This window comes from Hemiscyllium ocellatum, chromosome 5 (assembly GCF_020745735.1).
Source record: "Hemiscyllium ocellatum isolate sHemOce1 chromosome 5, sHemOce1.pat.X.cur, whole genome shotgun sequence".
Lineage (NCBI taxonomy): Eukaryota > Metazoa > Chordata > Chondrichthyes > Orectolobiformes > Hemiscylliidae > Hemiscyllium > Hemiscyllium ocellatum.
Genome location: NC_083405.1, coordinates 138,259,112 through 138,279,351, shown reverse-complemented (window position 1 = coordinate 138,279,351; position 20,240 = coordinate 138,259,112). Strand labels below are relative to the sequence as shown.

The following is a 20,240-nucleotide window of genomic DNA, read 5'->3' as shown; positions in this document are numbered from 1 at the left end:
GATGCCAGCTTTCTAAAGCTCCCTGCGATTCAGGATGACACACACTTGATTTAAAATGCTGTATACCAAAGCTATCCATAACTTCCTTAAACAGTCCAGCAGTAAAATTAGACCCTTGGGTCTGTCTGAATCTCTCTGGTTAGCCCATACCGTGTGAAGAAAGCTACTAACTCCTCTCCCACCCTTTTAGCCTTAATACTCTGAAATGGAATTGCCTCTGGGAATCTGGTAGACAGGTCCATTATGGTTAGCAAGTATTGGTTCCCAATTTCAAGTTTTAGGGAGGGGACCTACACAGTCAATTATAACCCAGGTCTTCGAATGTGGGAATCGGCAACAAAGGTGCTGGTTTTATTACCGCCTATGGCTTACCTACCATTTGGCATGTATGACAAAATTTAACCACATCCTTGTGCAGTCCAGGCCAATAGAAATGCTTTTGTACTTCAGCCTGTATCTTCTTTACACCTAGGTTACTTCCTATAGGTAATTCATGTGCTACCTGTATCACTTCTGTCTGTAAGCAACTGGCAACACAATCTGGTGCACTTCTGCCCATTTCTCCTCTGCACGAACCTGCCGTAGTCTCCATTTTCATCTTAGGATTCTGTCTTTAAGATAATAAACCTTAGGAATACAATCTGATTCCTTTTCTGAGTCTGCATCTATATATATCTTTTATTGTCTCATCTTTCTGTTGTAAGTCAATTAGCTTTTCAGGACTAAACACTTCTGTCTGACCCTCTGCCTGTTCAGTTTTAGATTAGATTAGATTAGATTACTTATAGTGTGGAAACAGGCCCTTCGGCCCAACAAGTCCACACTGACCCGCCGAAGCGCACCCACCCATACCCCTACATTTACCCCTTACCTAACACTACGGGCAATTTACACTCTGAGAGTGCCATTTAGTCATATACACATGCTTATAATCTCTAAGTTTAGAAAGGCATTCATTCTTTCTTAAAGGTACAATACACACCTTCAACTTCATAACATGGCGATCATTGCTTCATGTTTGTTCTTCATTCATTTACAAACCGAAGTGACTGATACGATTTTGCAAAACCGTGCCATCTGTCATTTGCAGTGTTTCCTTATCATTTGTTCTGGAGTACATCAGTTCACATATTGCCGCTATGAACTCTACCAGACGTACTGCTGCCCATTTCACTAACCTGCCTGTGCTTGCCTTTATTGAACCCTGTGTCTCTTGCAGCTGTTACTGAGGCTCTCATGGCCCCAGCTAAGATCCCAGGCAGCAGCGGGACACGCAATCTCCATGACAATCTGTCAGATCTGCGGGCACAGGTAGCAGCTAATCAGAAAGGGATCCAGCTGGTCAATGAGCTGATCGATGTGTACGGGTTGGATGTGGTCCAAGCTTACATGGCCCACATTCAGGTAGGTCTTCAACAACCCTGGCCATTTGCAGGTTGGGCCCCAGAAATGCAATTGGTTTGTGCACTTGGGTACATACAAATTAGGAGTAGGCCACTCTGCCCCTCAAGCCTGCTCCGCCATTCAATAAATCCTTATCTCCACATTCTGATCTAGCCCCAGTCATCATTTACTGATCATCAACCTAAATACTGTAATCCCGCCCTGCCCCATATCCTTAGATCCCTTTAGTCACAGGGGTTAATATCCACCTCCCTGTTGAGGGAGTACTGCACTATCGGAGGGTCTGTACTGAGGGAGTGATGTACTGTCGGAGGGTCAGCACTGAGAGAGTGCTGCACTGTCGGAGCGTCAGTGCTGAGGGAGTCCCGCACTGTCGGAGCGTCAGTGCTGAGGGAGTCCCGCACTGTCGGAGCGTCAGTGCTGAGGGAGTCCCGCACTGTCGGAGCGTCAGTGCTGAGGGAGTCCCGCACTGTCGGAGCGTCAGTGCTGAGGGAGTCCCGCACTGTCGGAGCGTCAGTGCTGAGGGAGTCTCGCACTGTTGGAGCGTCAGTGCTGAGGGAGTGCTGCACTGTTGGAGGGACAATGCTGAAGGAGTGCTGCACCATCAGATGGTCAGTGCTGAGAGAGCGCTGCATTGTCGGAAGGTCAGTACTGAGGGAGCACTGCACGCAGTGTTAATAACTCTTGGATGGGTTGCTAAACTGAGATCTCACATGCCTCAGGTGGATATGAACGTTCCCTAAGCTAGTGTTTCAATAACAAACAGGGGTTTCCAATATCCTAGTCAATATTCATGTAATAAAATATTAGCTGCTTTCCATTGAATTGCTGCTTTGAGATCTTGCTGTGTACAGTTTGGCCGCTGTATTGCCTGCGGTACAGTTGTTACCACACGTGACAAAGAACAGCCTCTGTGGTTGTAAAATACTGACCAATGTCCCAAGGTCCATAATCTGTGCTGTACGAAATAACATTTCTTTACACTTAGACTCATTGGTCATATGTTCATCCGACAGAATAATGCAGAGGTTGCTGTGAAGGAGATGCTGAAGAAGTTTGCCCATCGATGTCAGCAGAGAGATGGGCTGCTGGAAGTCCATGCTGAGGACTACATGGATGATGGCACTCCAATCAGACTGAAAGTGAAAATCAATGAGGCAGAGGTGAGATCTGTCTGTCTTGTCAGTTTACAGTTTGTCCTGTGAGATAATGTCACTACATGCCCTTGACCTGAAGAGCAATCAGAGAGTCAGTGCTATGGGGAGACTGTCCTTCATGTCAAAACTATGCTGGTCCTTTGAAAGATCTACAAAACCAATTGTCATGGGGGCAAAAGTGGCCCCCTACTCTGAGATGGGTCCCAGATTCTCCCACAAGGGAGAGTCCCCATCTCCCCTTTGGCCTATTGCATCTACTCCAGCATTCAATGTGATGTGGCTGATCTGATAACCCTCAGCTTCACTTTCCGGCCTTTTCCCCATAACCTTTAATTCCCTTCCCAACTAACAATCTATCTCGGCCTTGAATATGCTTAGTGATCCAGCCTCCCAAGTCCTCTGCGGTAAACAACTCCACAGATTCACTTGGAGAGAAGAAATCCCTCCTCATCTCTGTCTTGACTAAGTAGTCCCTTACTTTGAGATGGTGCTCTTTGGTCCTAGACAGCTAATGGGGAAACAGCCTTTCCACATCTACCTGTCAAATCCCCAAAGAGTTTTATATATTTCATTAAAATTGTACATAATTCTTCTAAATTCATTCTTCCATCCCAAGTATTTTTCCAATTCCCTTTGGAAAGCTCGGTTGGATCTGTTTCCACTGTTGATGGATACAGAACTGGCTCAGACATAGAAGACAGTGAGTGGAAGGGTATTTTTCTGACTGGTGATCTGTGGCCAGTGGTTCCACAGGGACCCCTGTTGCTTGTGATATGCACTTGGGTAGGAAGACTCAAAAGGCAGACTATCTTTGAAATAGAGAGAATAATTAAGAAGGGATATTGAATCTTGGGCTTTGTTGCTTGGGGTTTGGAGTTTAAAAACAGGGAAGTCTTGTTACAGCTGCACAGGTTATTGGGTAAAAACAATGACTGCAGATGCTGGAAACCAGATTCTGGATCAGTGGTGCTGGAAGAGCACAGCAGTTCAGGCAGCATCCAACGAGCAGCGAAATCGACGTTTCGGGCAAAAGCCCTTCATCAGGAAGTTCCTGATGAAGGACTTTTGCCCGAAATGTCGATTTCGCCGCTCGTTGGATGCTGCCTGAACTGCTGTGCTCTTCCAGCACCACTGATGCACAGGTTATTGGTCAGGCTGCACTTGGAGTACAGTGTACAGCTTTGGATCTACTGCCATTGGAGGCAATTCGAAGAGATTCACTCCACTGATTCCTGGGGTGAAGGGATTCAGTTATCAAGACCAGCTTAACAGGTTAGGGTTTTATTCATAGGGTTTAGAAGAATGGGGGGGGGAGGATGATCTTATTGAAATGTACAAGATTCTAAGGGAGATTGGCAAGGTAGGTGTTGAGAGATGTTTCTACTAGTGGCGGGGTGGGGGGAATGGTTCTCAAACTCGGGGACATAGTTACAACATAAGGGGATGCTCAGTTAAAACCAGGATGCAAAGGTTGTAGTCCAAAAAGTTTAATTGGAAGCACACTAGCTTTCGGAGCGACGCTCCTTCATCAGGTGGTAGATTTTTAACTTTGTACACCCCAGTCCAACACCGGCATCTCCAAATTAAGGACGCAAAGGAATTTCTTCTCCCAAAGGGTAGTGAACACTTGGAATTCTTGACCTCCGAGGCTAAATCACTGCAAGTATTTAAAAATAAATGTCCCATGGACACAACAACACATTTATTCACCTTGTCACTAACTTTCACGTACTGCACACTGACTGCATACACACACAAAGACCTGCTTGCTCATTCACCTTGTCCACACAAATTATCACTCAATCTCTCTCTCACATGTTCACACCGAGTTCTCGCTCTCTCTCACACACACAGACACACACGCAAACACACACACACACACAGACACACACACACACACAGAGACAGACACACACACACACACGAAAGAAACCTGAGGACTTTCCGCAATCTGTGTGCCAAACAGTCTGACTTCTTCTGAGGTTATTTGTTATTTCTTGCTGTCTCCTTCTCTTCAACTCCCTCTCTGACAGGGGACTGCTGTATTTGATTTTACGGGCACCGGACATGAAGTATTTGGGAATTGCAATGCCCCTCGCGCCATCACCCTCTCTGCCCTCATCTACTGCCTCAGGTGTATGGTGGGACAGGACATACCTCTCAACCAGGTACGTGTTGCTGGACATGAGAGGGGTGTGAGCAGAGTTGGGGGGAGGGGAGCAAGCAGATTTGGTGGGGGGGAGGGGAGTGAGCAGAGTGGGGGGGCAGGGGAGTGAGCAGATTTGGTGGGGGGGAGGGGAGTGAGCAGAGTGGGGGTGGCAGGGGAGTGAGCAGAGTGGGGGTGGCAGGGGAGTGAGCAGAGTGGGGGGCAGGGGAGTGAGCAGAGTGGGGTGAGAGGGGAGTGAGCAGAGTGGGGGGGGGAAGGGGACTGAGCAGAGTGGGGTGAGATGGGAGTGAGCAGGGCAGGGATGGTGTAAAGCTATCAGCTGTGGTTTCTCAGGACTCAGAGTAAATTGTTGGGATTGGGTGAGAGCTCCCTGGTGTGGATTATCAGGGAGACGGGTAAGTGTGGTTTCCCGAGTGTGGGATATCAGGTTTGGTATGAGCTACCTGGTGTGTGTCATCAGGTTTGGCTGTGGGTGATAGATTGTGGGTTACAGTGTGTTACTGGTTGAATTAGCGTTCATTAGCAGAGGGATTGAATTCAAGAGTCGTGAAGTGATGTTGCAGCTGTACAGGACCTTGGTAAGGCCACATTTGGAGTACTGTGTGCAGTTCTGGTCGCCTCACTTTAGGAAAGATGTGGAAGCTTTGGAGAGGGTGCAGAGAAGATTTACCAGGATGTTGCCTGGAATGGAGAATTGGTCGTACGAGGATAGGTTGAGAGTTCTTGGCCTTTTCTCGTTGGAACGGCGAAGGATGAGGGGTGACTTGATAGAGGTTTATAAGATGATCAGAGGAATAGATAGAGTAGACGGTCAGAAACTTTTTCCCCGGGTACAACAGAGTGTTACAAGGGGACATAAATTTAAGGTGAAGGGTGGAAGGTATAGGGGAGATGTCAGGGGTGGGTTCTTTGCCCAGAGAGTGGTGGGGGCATGGAATGCGCTGCCCGTGGGAGTGGTAGAGTCAGAATCATTGACGACCTTTAAGCGGCAATTGGATAGGTACATGGATGGGTGCTTAATCTAGGATAGATGTTCGGCACAACATCGTGGGCCGAAGGGCCTGGTCTGTGCTGTATTGTTCTATGTTCTATGAATGTTACAGTGTGGCTACAGTATGACAGTGATTTTCAGATATGGGTGTACCTGGTGTTACTGGGTGTGGGTGTGGGTTCGTATGGGGGCTACAATATGACAGTGATCACACCCAGTAACAGTTACCAGCTGTTACTGGGTGTGGTTTACAGTGTGGGGGTTACAGTATGACGATGATCATCAGATATGGGTGTACCTGGGGTTACCGGCTGTTACTGGGTGTGGGTTACAGTATGACAGTGATCATCAGATATGGGTGTACGTGGGGTTACCGGCTGTTACTGGGTGTGGGTTACAGTATGACAGTGATCATCAGGTATGGGTGTACCTGGGGTTACCGGCTGTTACTGAGTGTGGATGATATCACAGCGTGGGTTTCCTCCGGGTGCTCCGGTTTCCTCCCACAGTCCAAAAATGCGTAGGTTAGGTGAATTGGCCATGCTAAATTGCCCTTAGTGTTAGGTGAAGGGGTAAATATAGGGGAATGGGTCTGGGTGGGTTGCTCTTCGGTGGGTCGGTGAGGACTTGTTGGGCTGAAGGGCCTGTTTCCACACTGTAAGTAATCTAATGTAATCTAATCTTACAGTGTGGGGGTTACAGTATGACAGTGATCATCAGGTATGGGTGTACCTGGGGTTACCGGCTGTTACTGGGTATGGGTTACAGTGTGGGGGTTACAGTATGACGATGATCATCAGGTATGGGTGTACCTGGGGTTACCGGCTGTTACTGGGTATGGGTTACAGTGTGGGGGTTACAGTATGACGATGATCATCAGGTATGGGTGTACCTGGGGTTACCGGCTGTTACTGGGTATGGGTTACAGTGTGGGGGTTACAGTATGGCAGTGATTATCAGGTATGAGTGTACCTGGGGTTACTGGGTGTGGGTTAGTGTGGGGGGCGACAGTATGGCAGTGATTATCACGTATGGGTGTACCTGGGGTTACCGGCTGTTACTGGGTGTGGGTTACAGTATGACAGTGATCATCAGGTATGGGTGTACCTGGGGTTACCGGCTGTTACTGAGTGTGGATGATATCACAGCGTGGGTTTCCTCCGGGTGCTCCGGTTTCCTCCCACAGTCCAAAAATGCGTAGGTTAGGTGAATTGGCCATGCTAAATTGCCCTTAGTGTTAGGTGAAGGGGTAAATATAGGGGAATGGGTCTGGGTGGGTTGCTCTTCGGTGGGTCGGTGAGGACTTGTTGGGCTGAAGGGCCTGTTTCCACACTGTAAGTAATCTAATGTAATCTAATCTTACAGTGTGGGGGTTACAGTATGACAGTGATCATCAGGTATGGGTGTACCTGGGGTTACCGGCTGTTACTGGGTATGGGTTACAGTGTGGGGGTTACAGTATGACGATGATCATCAGGTATGGGTGTACCTGGGGTTACCGGCTGTTACTGGGTATGGGTTACAGTGTGGGGGTTACAGTATGACGATGATCATCAGGTATGGGTGTACCTGGGGTTACCGGCTGTTACTGGGTATGGGTTACAGTGTGGGGGTTACAGTATGGCAGTGATTATCAGGTATGAGTGTACCTGGGGTTACTGGGTGTGGGTTAGTGTGGGGGGCGACAGTATGGCAGTGATTATCACGTATGGGTGTACCTGGGGTTACCGGCTGTCACTGAGTTACTGGGTGTGGGGTGTGAGTTATTGGGAGTCACTGCCCTGACTGCGATTAGTTGCTCAGCAGAAGCTGTGCTCTTTGTTAACCTGTGCTTTCAATGGCAGGGCTGCCTGGCTCCAGTGAAAATCATCATCCCAAAGGGATCCATTCTCGATCCATCAGCAGATGCTGCAGTTGTGGGTGGTAATGTGCTGACATCACAGCGAGTTGTCGATGTCATATTTAAAGCGTTTGAGGTTTGCGCAGCCTCACAGGTGAGTGTTGGAGTGAGTGTTTGAGCTGACTGTATCAGAGCAGAAACAGCCACTTTCTCAGGATTCTTGCACAGGGTGAGGCAGGCAATGAGACCATCGCCTCACCTTGGTCTGGTTCACAGACAGGTCCCTGTGCTAGAATGGGGGGCTAATGGGATTCTGAGACAGAGGGCAAACAAGCCAAAGGGGAACATTTAGAGCCAGGGCACCAGTGCCACAATCTCTAAACTTTAGGAGAACGAGGTGGAAACTCATGGAAAAATGTGAAATTCTAACGGGACAAGACAGGGTAAACTCAGGAAGGATATTCCCAATGACTGGGGCATCCAGAACCTGGGTCACAGTCTAAGGGGTAGGACTGAGATGAGGAAAAATGTTTTCACCCAGAGAGTGGGGAGCCTGTGGGAGTCTGTGGTTGAGGCCAAAGTATAGAATGTTTTCAAGAAAGAGATAGATACAGTTCTCAGGGAGAAAGGAGTTAAAGGGCTTGCGGAGAAAGTGCTTCCTCTCCATGGTCAGTATATCAACAATTCTACCTCTAGCCCATGTCTGTCTAAGTAATGCCTCTCTCTTCCCCCAATGTGCCTCACTCCCTTTCTCTTTTGTTACCTCATTCCATCCATCTCCTTCTCTTCCTCCCAATGCCCCTCTCTGTCTCCGTCCCACCCTCCCTGTTTCTTGTTCCCAGGGTTGCATGAACAACATTACCTTTGGTAATGAGCGAGTGGGTTATTATGAGACAGTGGCTGGAGGGTCTGGAGCAGGTCCTCACTGGGATGGACGAGGAGGGGTTCACACACACATGACCAATACCCGGATCACAGACCCCGAAATCCTGGAGAAAAGGTACAGTTCCCAAACCAAACATTGCCACTTGTTTCAGAATCAACCCAGACCAGGCCAGAATGTAAGGTAACTTCTTGTTAAGGTAATTTATTCATCACTTTTATTGATGTTGGCATTTTAATCTTGATTGGTTCATAACAGAACCAGACTCAGAGTTCTGATTTGCTGTGGAGGGATTTGAACTACCATTCTCTGGGTTACCAGCCCAGTAACAGAATCCCAACATTGCTGGGAACATGCATTTCTGCCTTTGGTTTGTGATTTCCATGAGTCCTTCTTGGGTTCATTCCCAGATATCCCGTCATCCTGAAGAGATTTGAACTGAACCATGGATCAGGGGGCCAAGGTCACCATCCCGGGGGTGACGGGGTTATTCGGGAGCTGCTGTTCCGAGAGAGAGTCGTCCTCTCCGTGCTGACAGAGCGACGAACGTTCTGCCCCTATGGACTAAACGGTAAGAAGTAAAGAAACCTTCAAATGGGTTAATGGAGAAGAACATTACAGCAGACCCTGCAATCTCTCACACACACACACACACACACACATACCACACACACATACATACATACAGGCATACACACATAGGGGCATATAACCACACCCCCCAACACACAGGTGCATGCATATATATATATACGCATATACCACACACACACACATATATATACAGGCATACACACACACAGGCATATACCCACCCACCCACCCACACACACAGGTGCTTGCGTATATATACACACACACACGCATATATTCACACACAGCTGCGCATGTGCACACACACACACAGGCACACACCGATATACACACACACATACGCACTCAAATACAGAACACACACACACACACACTCTCTCGAATACAGTGACACACACACTCTCTCGAATGCTGTAACACATACCGAGCTGGAAGTTTTTGCTGCAAACGTTTCGTTCCCTGGCTAGGGAGCATCATCAGTGCTATTGGAGCCTCCTGTGAAGCGCTGCTTTGATGTTTCTTCCGGTATTATTGAATACCGGAAGAAACATCAAAGCAGCGCTTCACAGGAGGCTCCAATAGCACAGATGATGCTCCCTAGCCAGGGAACAAAACGTTTGCAGCAAAAACTTCCAGCTCGGCAAACAGAACCACAACAACGGACACCCGAGCTACAAATCTTCAACCAGACTTTAAACTGTAACACATAATGTCTCACGAATGGCCTACCTCCACATGTAGTTCTCATGTTCTTGAGACAGGATGTGGGGTTAAGGAGTATGGTGAAGTTGAGAGATATTTTGGGAGGTGGAGATGAGGGGCAATTTGGGAGGTAGGGAGGTAAGCAGTAATTAGCAGTGGTTTCCAGATAGAGCCACATCCATTCTCCGGTATGTTTAATCCTGGTTTCAATGCTTTCTGCAGGAGGGAAGCCGGGAGCCAGGGGGCTCAACCTGCTGATCCGGGCGGATGGGAGGACCATCAACCTTGGAGCAAAGACGTCTGTCACTGTTAGTGCTGGGGTAAGGGAACAGCTCGTTCAGAAACTCTCTCTCACTGAACTGCTCACAACTCTCCACAACACTGAACTCTGCTTCATTTCACACACATTGCACCATCTCTTCCTCTCTGACATCAAGATCACTCTCTTTCTCTCTCTCTCTCACTCACTCACAATCTCTCTCAGCCATCACAGACTCACTGTCTCTCTCTCTCTCTCTCTGTGTCACTCAGTCTCAGTCTCTCTCAGCCATCACAGATTCTCTGTCTGTCTGTCTATCTCTCTCTCTCTCTCACTCTCACAGCCATCACAGACTCACATTCTCTCTTTCTTACCCTCACTCTCTCTCTCGGTCATCATAGACTCTCTCTCACTCTCTCTCTCGGCCATCACAGATTCACTGTCGGTCTCTCTCTCTCTCTCTTTCTGTGGTTCAGGACACTTTCCTGTTGCTGACGCCCGGAGGGGGAGGTTGGGGCTGGGCTGAAGATGTAACAGCCAGTTGTGAAGATTTGCCAAGATCGGAGCCGGTGAAGCAGAGGTCTGGAGTTTCCTTTCCCGAACGGGGAAGTGTGTTTGAATATAGACTGTCCCAAGAATCGGTGTGATCAAGATCAACTCGAGACTCCAACAAAATGCCCTTCCCTCTGCCAATCAAATTCCCGGTTATTTCAGTAGAGCACAGGGGACAGAGGGAGACCGATTCCCCTTCTCACTTGCTAGGTCCCCAGACAGCAAGTCCCAGAAACAGGGATGGTGCCAGGTTTCTGTGGGATCTTTTTCTCCCTCTCTGTCCATCCTTCTCTCCCTCTCCGTCCATCCTTCTCTCACCTGACTGCGCACAATAAAAATGAAGGGTAATTGCCTCAGGAGATCCCAAAGCACTTTACAGCCAGCAGCAATACTTTATAAAGCTTCGTCATTGTTGCAATATAGGAAACTCAGCAAGTAGTTTGCACACAAGATCCCACAAAGCACACTGATATAAATGACCAGAATTCACCTTTATCTCCTGTTGAGGGATAAAGATGCTGAGACGAACTCTTAACACTCAAGCGAAATATTGCAGATGCTGGAAATCTGAAATAAAAATAAACAAGAATTGCTAATAATACTCAACAGACATAGACATAGGAGCAGCAGCAGCCCATTCAGCCCATTGAGTTTGCTCCGTCATTCAATGAGATCGAGGCTGATCTGATAATCCTTAACTCCAGCTTTCTGCCTTTTCCCCAGAACCACTGATTCCCTTCCTGATTAAAAATCTGTCTATCTCAACCATAAAAATCCTTAAATATTCCACAGATTCACTGCCCTCCAAAAGAAGAAATTCCCCCTCATCTCTGTCTTAAATGAGCAATCCATTATTCTGTAATAATGCTCTCTGGTTCTCGACTCTCCCACGAGGGGAAACAACCTTTCCACATCTATCCTATCAAGTCCTCGAATCATCTTATACGTGTCAATGAGGTCACTTTTTGTCATCCAATCTCCAAAGAGTACAGACCCAACCCATTCAATCTCTCTTCATAAGACAGTTCCTCCCTGTCTGGAGTCAGCTGAGCAAACCTTCTCTGAACTGTCTCCAATGGCAGAATATCTTTTGTTAAATATGGGGACCATAACTGTTCACAGTATTCCAGCTGTGGTCTAGGTGAATGTAAGGACTGCAGATGCTGGAGATCAGAGTCAAAAAATGTGGTGCTGGAAAAGCACAGCTGTTCAGGCAGCATCCGAGGAGCAGGAGAGTTGACATTTTGAGCATAAGCTCTTCATCACATTCCTGATGAGAAGCTTATGCTTGAAACTTTGACTCTCCTGCTCCTTGGGTGCTGCCTGACCGACTGTGCTTTTCCAGCACCACACTTTCTGGCTCCAACTGTGGTCTGACTAGTGCCTTGAATAGATTTATACTCCATGCCCCTTTAAAACAAAGATCAACATTCCATTTGTCTGCCCTACAACCCACTGAACTTGTACACTAACGTTCTTTGAGTCAGGCACGAAATCTCCCAAATTCCTCTGTTCTGTAGCTTTCTGCAATCTTTCTCTATTTAAATAATATTCAGCTCCTCTACTCTTCCTGCCAAAGGGCATGGCCTCACATTTTCCTATATTATATCCCATGTGCAAAGTTTTTGCTCAGTCACTGATCCTGTCGATATCCTTCTGCTAACTCTTTGTGTCACCCTCACCACTTGCCTTCCCACCTATTTTTGTGTCATCTATGATCCTGGCGATTGTACATTCACTTTCCTCATCTTAAGTCATTCATATATATTATGACCAACAGGCCAGGAGAGGGGAACAAAGTTAACGGTTCAGGTCACTGACCCTTCAGAATATTGGGAAGGTTAGGAATGTAAAAGGAGTGGGGATGGCTGGGCGAGGGATGGGGCAGAAGGAATGGAGGAAAGATCTACCATGGGCTAGGGGTCAGGTGAGTCATTGACAATAGTGCAAGGGTCAAATGGAGTGGTAATGGGTACAGTAAAGGACAACCCCAGATGGGGACCATCAGGAAACAAGGTGAAAGAACAAAAGGGAATTTAAAAATGAAGTCATGAAAAAAAAACAGCATACAAAACAAAATATAGGCAGATGTTCTAGTCTTAAACCAATGTCAAGATCAGATAGCTGCAGGGTTATAAGCTGATGAGAAAAAGAAGCTCCTTCAACCCTTCAAGACTGATCCTCAATCTTAACACTACTTCCTCACTGTATCCTGATATCACTTGATTCCCAGGGTGTCCAAAAATCTCTCAACCTCTGTCTGGAATATACTCGAGGACTGACTGAACATCCACAGTTCCCTGGGGCTCAGAATTCCAAAGATTCATAGGAAATAGCAACAGGTTAGGTGAATTGGCCATGCTAAATTACCCTTAGTGTTAGGTGAATGGGGTATATGTAGGGGAATGGGTCTGGGTGGGTTGCACTTTGGCGGGTTGGTGTGGACTCGTTGGTCCGAAGGGCCTGTTTCCACACTGTAAGTAATCTAAAGGATTAGGCCTTTCAGTCCCTCCAGCCTGCTCCACCAATCAATAAGATCATGGCTGATCTAATTGTAACTCCAAATCTACATTCCCAAATAACTTGCCAACATCCCCAACCTTGGCTTATCAAGAACCTATCTACCTCTGCTTTTAAAATATTCAAGGACTCTGCCTCCACTGCCTTCTCAAGAAGAGACCTGACTCATGATGATCAAAGAGGATTTTCTTGTCTTATTTCCTTTGAAATGGGCAATCTCTGATTTTTAGAGTGACTCATAGTTCTAGAATTCTCAAGTAAGAGGGAATGTCCTCTCCACATCTGGGCATACGATAAAAAACAACACATCTGAGGAGTGGGAGCACTTAGAGTTCAGCAAAGGATGACATAGGGATTGTTGAAGTAAGGGAAAATAGAGTAAGCTTGTGGGAAACTTACAAACTGACCGCAAAGACTACACCGACCCACCGAAGCGCAACCCACCCATACCCCTACATTTACCCCTTACCTAACACTATGGGCAATTTATCCTGGCCAATTCACCTGACCCGCACATCTTTGGATTGTGGGAGGAAACAGGAGCACCCAGAGGAAACCCACGCAGACACAGAGAGAATGTGCAATCTCCACACAGTCAGTCGCCTGAGGTGGGAATTGAACCCGGGTCTCTGGCGCTGTGAGGCAGCAGTGCTAACCACTGTGCCACCGTGCTGCCCACTGTGCCCATTTCTTAGGTATGTGAAAAGAGAAAGATCGGTAAAGACAAAGATAAGTCTTTGACAGTCAGAAACAGGAGAATTTATCAAAGGGGACAAATAAATAGCTGACCAGTTAAATAGATACTTTGGTTCTATGTTCACAGGTAACATCTAGAAATGCTAGGGGACATAGGGTTTACTAAGAGAGCGGAACGGAAGCAAATCTGAGTAGGGAAATAGTGTTTTGGAAATTGATGGGATTGAAGGCTGATAAATCCCCAAGGAGCTGATAATCCACAAAAGTACTTCAGGAAGTGGCCCTAGAAATAGTTGATGCATTGGTTATCTTCCGGAATTCTTAGGGATTCTGGAACAGTTCCTAAAGATTAGAGAAAGTCAGAAATCACATGACACCAGGTTATCATCCAACAGGTTTATTTGAAATCACAAGCTTTCGGAGTGTTGCTTCTTTCAACAGGTGAGAGGTTCCCCTAACTGTAATTTGTTTTACTGCACTGGACAAAATTTGACTGAAGTAACCATTTGTGTTAGAATGACATTTATTTCTATTTTTACAAGCCTGAGGCAAGTTGACATCTGACTTTGTCCACCCTAGTCCACCGCCAGCACCTCCACATCATACAGATTGGGAATAGCTAATGTAACCTGTCTATGTCAAAAGGGAGTTAGAGAGAAAACAGGGAATTACTGACCAATCAGCCTGACATTGGTAGGTGGAGAAAATGCTAAAGCCCATGAGAAAAGAACTAATAGCTGAGCACTTTGAAAACAATGGCATAATCGGACAGACTCAGCATGGATTTCCGAAAGGGAATCAGAGTTCACAAATCAACTTGAATTATTTCAGGATGTAACTACTGTGGTAGAGATGATGAGGGTGAGTCAGTGGATGTGGTTTATTTGGACTTCAACACAGTCCCACAGAAGAGATTAGTGTGTGAAATTAAAGAGGGTAAGATTGGAGATAATGTATTGTGATGGAGAGAGAATGGGTTGGCAGACGGGAAACAAAGAGTAGGAATAAATGGGACTTTTTCTGAATCGCAGCCAGTAATGAGTAGGGTACTGCATGGATCAGTACTTGAATCCCAGCTATTTACAATATACATTAATGATTTAGATGAGGGAACTAAACGTAATATCTCCAAGTTTTCAAAGTGTTTTCAGACAGTATGGGAAGGTATTTAATTGGAGGAGGGGAAATTATACTGCTATTAGACAGGAGCTGTGGAGTATAAATTGGGAACAATTGTTCTGTGGAAATGCACAACAGAAATGTGAAGGTTGTTGAAGGAGCACTTGTTGTCTGAGTGTTTGATAACTTTGTCCCACTGAGACAGGCAAGGAATGGTAAGGTGAAGGACCATTGGATGACAAGAGAAGAGGGGCTTCTCATCAAGAGGAAGAAGGAAGCTTACTTAAGGTTGAGGAAGCAAGGTCTTGCACAGCTTTAGAGGATTACAGGGTAACAAGGAAAGAACTCAAAAATGGACTGAAGAGAGCTGGAAAGGGGGCACGACAAAGCCTTGGCGGAAGGATTAGGGAAAACCCAAAGGCGTTCTACACGCATGTGGGCAATAAGAGAATGATCAGAGAGAGGTTAGGGCCGATCAGGGCTAGAGGAGGAAACCTGTGCCTCGAGTCTGAAGAGATAGGGGAGCCCTTAAATGAGTTTTTTGCTTCAGTATTCACTAGAGAGAGGGACCTTGTTGCTTGTGAGAACACTGTGGACCAGGTTAATAGGCCCGAACAGATTGATATTAAGGAAGTGGATGTGCTGGAAATTCTGGGGAAAATCTAGATAAGTCCCCAGGGCCGGACCAGATATATCCAAGGTTACTACGGGAAGCGAGGATAGAGATTTCTGCGCCTCTGGTGATGATCTTTGCATCCTCACTCTCCATGGGAATAATACAGAATGATTGGAGGGAGGCAAATGTTGTTCCTCTATTCGAGAAAGGGAATAGGAAAATCTCTAGGAATTACAGATGAGTCAGTTTTATGCCTGTGGTAAGCAAGGTACTGGAAAAGATTCTGAGAGATAGGATTTATGACTGTTTGGAAAAACAAATTGATTAAAGACAGTCAGCATAGCTTTGTGAGGGGCAGTCACGCCTCACAAACCTTATTGAGGATGTGACAAGACAAGCTAATGAAGGTTGTGATGTTTGTGGATTTCAGTAAGGCATTTGATAAGGGTTCCCACGGTAGGCTCATTCAGAAAGTTAGGAGGTATGGGATACATGGAAATTTGGCTAGGAGAAAGTGAGGACTGTAGATGGTGGAGATCAGATGGAAAAGTGTGTTGCTGGAAAAGCGCAGCTAGTCAGGCAGCATCCGAGGAGCAGGAGACGTTTTGGGCATAGGCCCTTCATCAGGAATTGATGAATTGACGAAGGGCTTATGCCCGAAACGTCGACTCTCCTGCTCCTCAGATGCTGCCTGACTGGCTGTGCTTTTCCAGCACTACAGTCTTTATGGAAATTTGACTGTCTGGATACAGAACTGGTTGGCCAAAAGTCGATAGTGAGTGTTAGTGGATGGAAAATATTCCGCCTGGAGGTCGGTGGCCAATGGTGTCCTGCAGGGATCTGTACTTGGGCCTCTGCTCTTTGTCGTTTTTGTCAAAGACTTGCATGAAGAAATGGAAGAGTGGGTTAGTAAGTTTGCTGATGACACAAAGGTCGGTGGTGTTGTAGACAGTTTTGAGGGCTGTTACAGGCTACAACAGGACATTGACAGGATGCAGAGCTGGGCTGAGAAGTGGCAGATGGAGTTCAACTTGGATAAATGCGAAATGATTCATTTTGGAAGGTTGGATTTGAATGCTGAATACAGGGTTAAAGACCAAATTCTTGGCAGTGTGGAGGAACAGAAGGATCTTGGGGCCCATGTACATAGATCCCTCAAAGTTGCCACCCAAGTTGATAGGGTTGTGAAGAAGGCATATGGTGTTTGGCTTTCATTAGCAGAGGGGTTAACTTTAAGAGGCGCGAGGTTTTGTTGCAGCTCTATAAAACCCTGGTTAGACCACACTTAGAATATTGTGTCTGGTTCTGGTTGCCTCATTATAGGAAGGATGTAGATGCTTTACAGAGTGTGCAGAGGAGATTTACCAGGATGCTGCCTGAATTGGAGGGCTTCTTTTATGAAGAGAGGTTGAGTGAGCTAGGGCTTTTCACACTGGAGAGCAGAAGGAAGAGAGGTGACTTGATAGAGGTGTACAAGGTAATGAGAGGCATAGGGAGAGTAGATAGCTAGAGATGTTTCCCAGGGCAGAAATGGCTGTCACAAGGGGTCATAATTTTAAGGTGATTGAAGGAAGGTATAGGGGAGATGTCAGAGGTAGGTTCTTTACTCAGAGAGTGGTGGGTGTGTGGAATGCATTGCCAGTGATGGTAGTAGAGTCAGAGACATTAGGGACATTTAAGCGACTGCTGGACAAGCAAATGGATGGGAGTAAATTGAGTGGTGTGTAGGTTAGGTTCATGCTAGATTGCAATAAATGCTTGCCACAATATTGTGGGCCCAAAGGCCTCTGTTGTTCTATGTTCTAAAGGTGGGTGGGAGGGTGAACCACGAGAAGGATATAGAGTTGCTTCAGTGTGATTTGGTCAGGCTGAATAAGAGGGTAAGTGCGTGGCAGATGCAGTATAATGTGGACAAATGTGAGGTTATCCAGATTGGGAGCAAAAACAGGACTGCAAGTGATTATCTGAATGGTGATAGATTGGGAGAGGGGAATGTACTATGTGACCTGGGTATCCTTGTACACCAGTCACTGAAGCTAAGAGGCAAATGGTACGTTGGTCTTCATTGCGAGAGAATTTATGTACAGGAACAGGGTTGTCTTGTTGCAATTATGCAGGATCTTGGTGAGACCACACCTGGAGTATGGTATGTAGTTTTGGTCAACCTATCTGAGAGAGGATATTCATGCCATAAAGGGAGTGCAGCAAAGGTTTACCAGATTGATTCCAGGATGGCAGGACTGATCTAGGAAGAGAGGTTAAATTGATCAGGATTGAAGTGGTGGTGCTGCAGTTTGGGGAGAGAGGAGGGTGTTGGAAATCTCAAGGAAACATATAAAATTCTAACAGGATTACACAGCGTAGATGCAGAAAGGATGTTCCTAATGAAAGGGGGCTCCAGAACTAGGGGTCACAGTTTAAGGATATACGGTAAACAACTTAAGATTGAGATGGACAGAAATGTCTTCACTCAGAGAGTGGTGATGCTGTGGAATGCACTACATGAAATGATTTGGAGATGCTGGTGTTGGACTGGGGTGTACCTACTTAAAAATCACACAACACCAGGTTATAGTCCAACGGGTTTATTTGGAAGCACTAGCTTTCAGAGTGCTACAGGAGCAGTGCTCGAAAAGCTAGTGCTTTCAAATAAACCTGTTGGACTATAACCTGGTGTTGGGTGATTTTTAAATTTGGACATTACCAAGAAAAGCAGCTGCGGCCAAAACATTGTATGATTTCAAGAAGGAGTTGGACATTGCACTTGGGGCTAAAGGGATGAAAGGATATCGGGGATGAATGAGAGCAGGATATTGAGTTGGATGAACAGCCATAATCATATTGATTGGCAGAGCAGACTCAGAGCTGTGTGGACTCCTCCTGCTGTATATTTCTATGACCCCTTAACATTTTATATTTCAATTGAGTTACACCTCTAAACTTCACAGATACAAGCCATAACCTGTTCAACCTTTCCTCATAAGACAAGCCGCCCATTTCAAGTATTAGTTTAATAAACTTGCTCTGAAATGCCTCTAAAGCACTTACATTCTCCCTGAAATAAGCTAACTAATACAGGGTACAGAATTTCAGCTGTGCTCTTTCTTTTGACTCCTCTGCAGATTGAGACTCTGTCTAATGCAGCCTGGAATATATTTGTTTGTTTCAATTGCTTTGTGGGGAAGGATTGTACTAAACACTAACGAACCACTAGGAGAAGAAATTTGTCGTCATTTTCATCTTAAGTAATCTTTCACTTTATTCTGAAATTGTGCTCTCTCGTTCTAGACCCACCCCCCCACCACCATAAGGAGAAACATCCTATCAGCATCCACTCTGTGAGATCCCTACCTCTCACCTCACAGTACTGTAGGTACAATCTTTCTAATGCCCTTGACAGTAGTAGCAAGGCTTCCCTAGTTTCACAAAGACCCATTCCCCTACATTTACCCCTTCACCTAACACTACGGGCAATTTAGCATGGCCAATTCACCTAACCTGCATATTTTTGGATTGTGGGAGGAAACCGGAGCACCCGGAGGAAACCCACACAGACATGGGGAAAATGTGCAAACTCCACACAGAGAGTCGTCTGAGGCGGGACGCTGGCGCTGTGAGGCAGCAGTGCTAACCACTGTGCCACCATGCCACCCACTTATGGAGATAAATCAGAGTTAACACTACAGGTCAAGTGAACTTTCTCTGGAGGGTCCTTCTCTCCACAGATACGGCCAGATCTGCTGAACTTTTTCAGCAATTTCTGTTTTGGTTTCTGATTTACAGCATTTGCAGTTTGTTCGGTTTTTATTGTCTTCGTATCATTGTAATTGTAGTTATGTTTAAGACACTAATAATAAAATACAGAACCGGTTCTGAGGAAGGGTCACTCGACTCGAAACGTTAACTCTTACTTCTCTCCACAGATGCTGCCAGACCTGCGCAACCTTTCCAGCAATTTTTGTTTTTGTTTCAGGTTGCAGAATGTGTTGTTCAAAAACAAACCGCTAACATTCTTCAGGCTATCCTTGCCAATCTGATTTGTCTAATCAATGTGGAGATTAAAGTCACCAACCATTATTACAGTATCTTTCTTATAGGCTCCCGTTGATTCATATTATTCCTACTGTGTAGCTACTGCTGGGGAACCTATAAGCCACTTTCAGCAAAGGTTATTTTACTTTCAATATTTCTTATTTCCAGCCAAACTGTCTCTCCATCTTGATCTTCCGAACCGTGATATTCATCTTCTGATCCCTTCCTTTATTAAAAGAACGATCTCTTCACCTTTCCTTTTCTTCCTGTCCTTCTAGAAATATCAAATATCTTTGAATATTCATGTCCGAGACTTGGTCACCTTGCAACCATGTCTCTTTAATGGTCATCCTTATTTTTATTTGTTCAATTGACCAATCCATCTCATTACACGTGCTGTGTATATTTGGAGAAACCGCCTTAAATTCTGAATTTTTATTGTTCTTCCCTACTCTGTCCATATTTGCATTCTTCTGCTTGTATGCTGTAGCTATTGTACCATATATCATCACCCTGTTCTGTTTTCTTGTCTTAGAGTCATTGAACTATAGAGTAATACAGCATGGAAACAGGCCCTTCGGCCCAAACTAGTCCATGCTGACCATGGTGCCCACTCAGCTAGTTCCTGCGTTTGGTCCATATCCTTCTAAACTCTTCCCATCCATGTACCTATCTAAATGTTTTTAAAATGTTGCTATTGTACCTGCC

The 20,240-nt window shown here is 45.9% G+C and overlaps 1 protein-coding gene across 1 annotated transcript in view; it reads left to right on the top strand.

Moving 5' to 3' along the window:
• oplah (5-oxoprolinase, ATP-hydrolysing) overlaps nucleotides 1-11,647 on the top strand; it is a 65,671-nt gene extending 54,024 nt beyond the window's left edge. The window contains exons 21-28 of the mRNA XM_060825676.1: nucleotides 1,220-1,404; nucleotides 2,421-2,567; nucleotides 4,595-4,729; nucleotides 7,564-7,713; nucleotides 8,402-8,559; nucleotides 8,853-9,013; nucleotides 9,961-10,058; nucleotides 10,474-11,647. Coding sequence (XP_060681659.1) covers nucleotides 1,220-1,404; nucleotides 2,421-2,567; nucleotides 4,595-4,729; nucleotides 7,564-7,713; nucleotides 8,402-8,559; nucleotides 8,853-9,013; nucleotides 9,961-10,058; nucleotides 10,474-10,644 — 1,205 coding nt within the window. The 3' untranslated portion in view covers nucleotides 10,645-11,647. The remainder of the gene's footprint in view (nucleotides 1-1,219; nucleotides 1,405-2,420; nucleotides 2,568-4,594; nucleotides 4,730-7,563; nucleotides 7,714-8,401; nucleotides 8,560-8,852; nucleotides 9,014-9,960; nucleotides 10,059-10,473) is intronic.
• The last annotated feature ends 8,593 nt before the right edge of the window (nucleotides 11,648-20,240 follow it).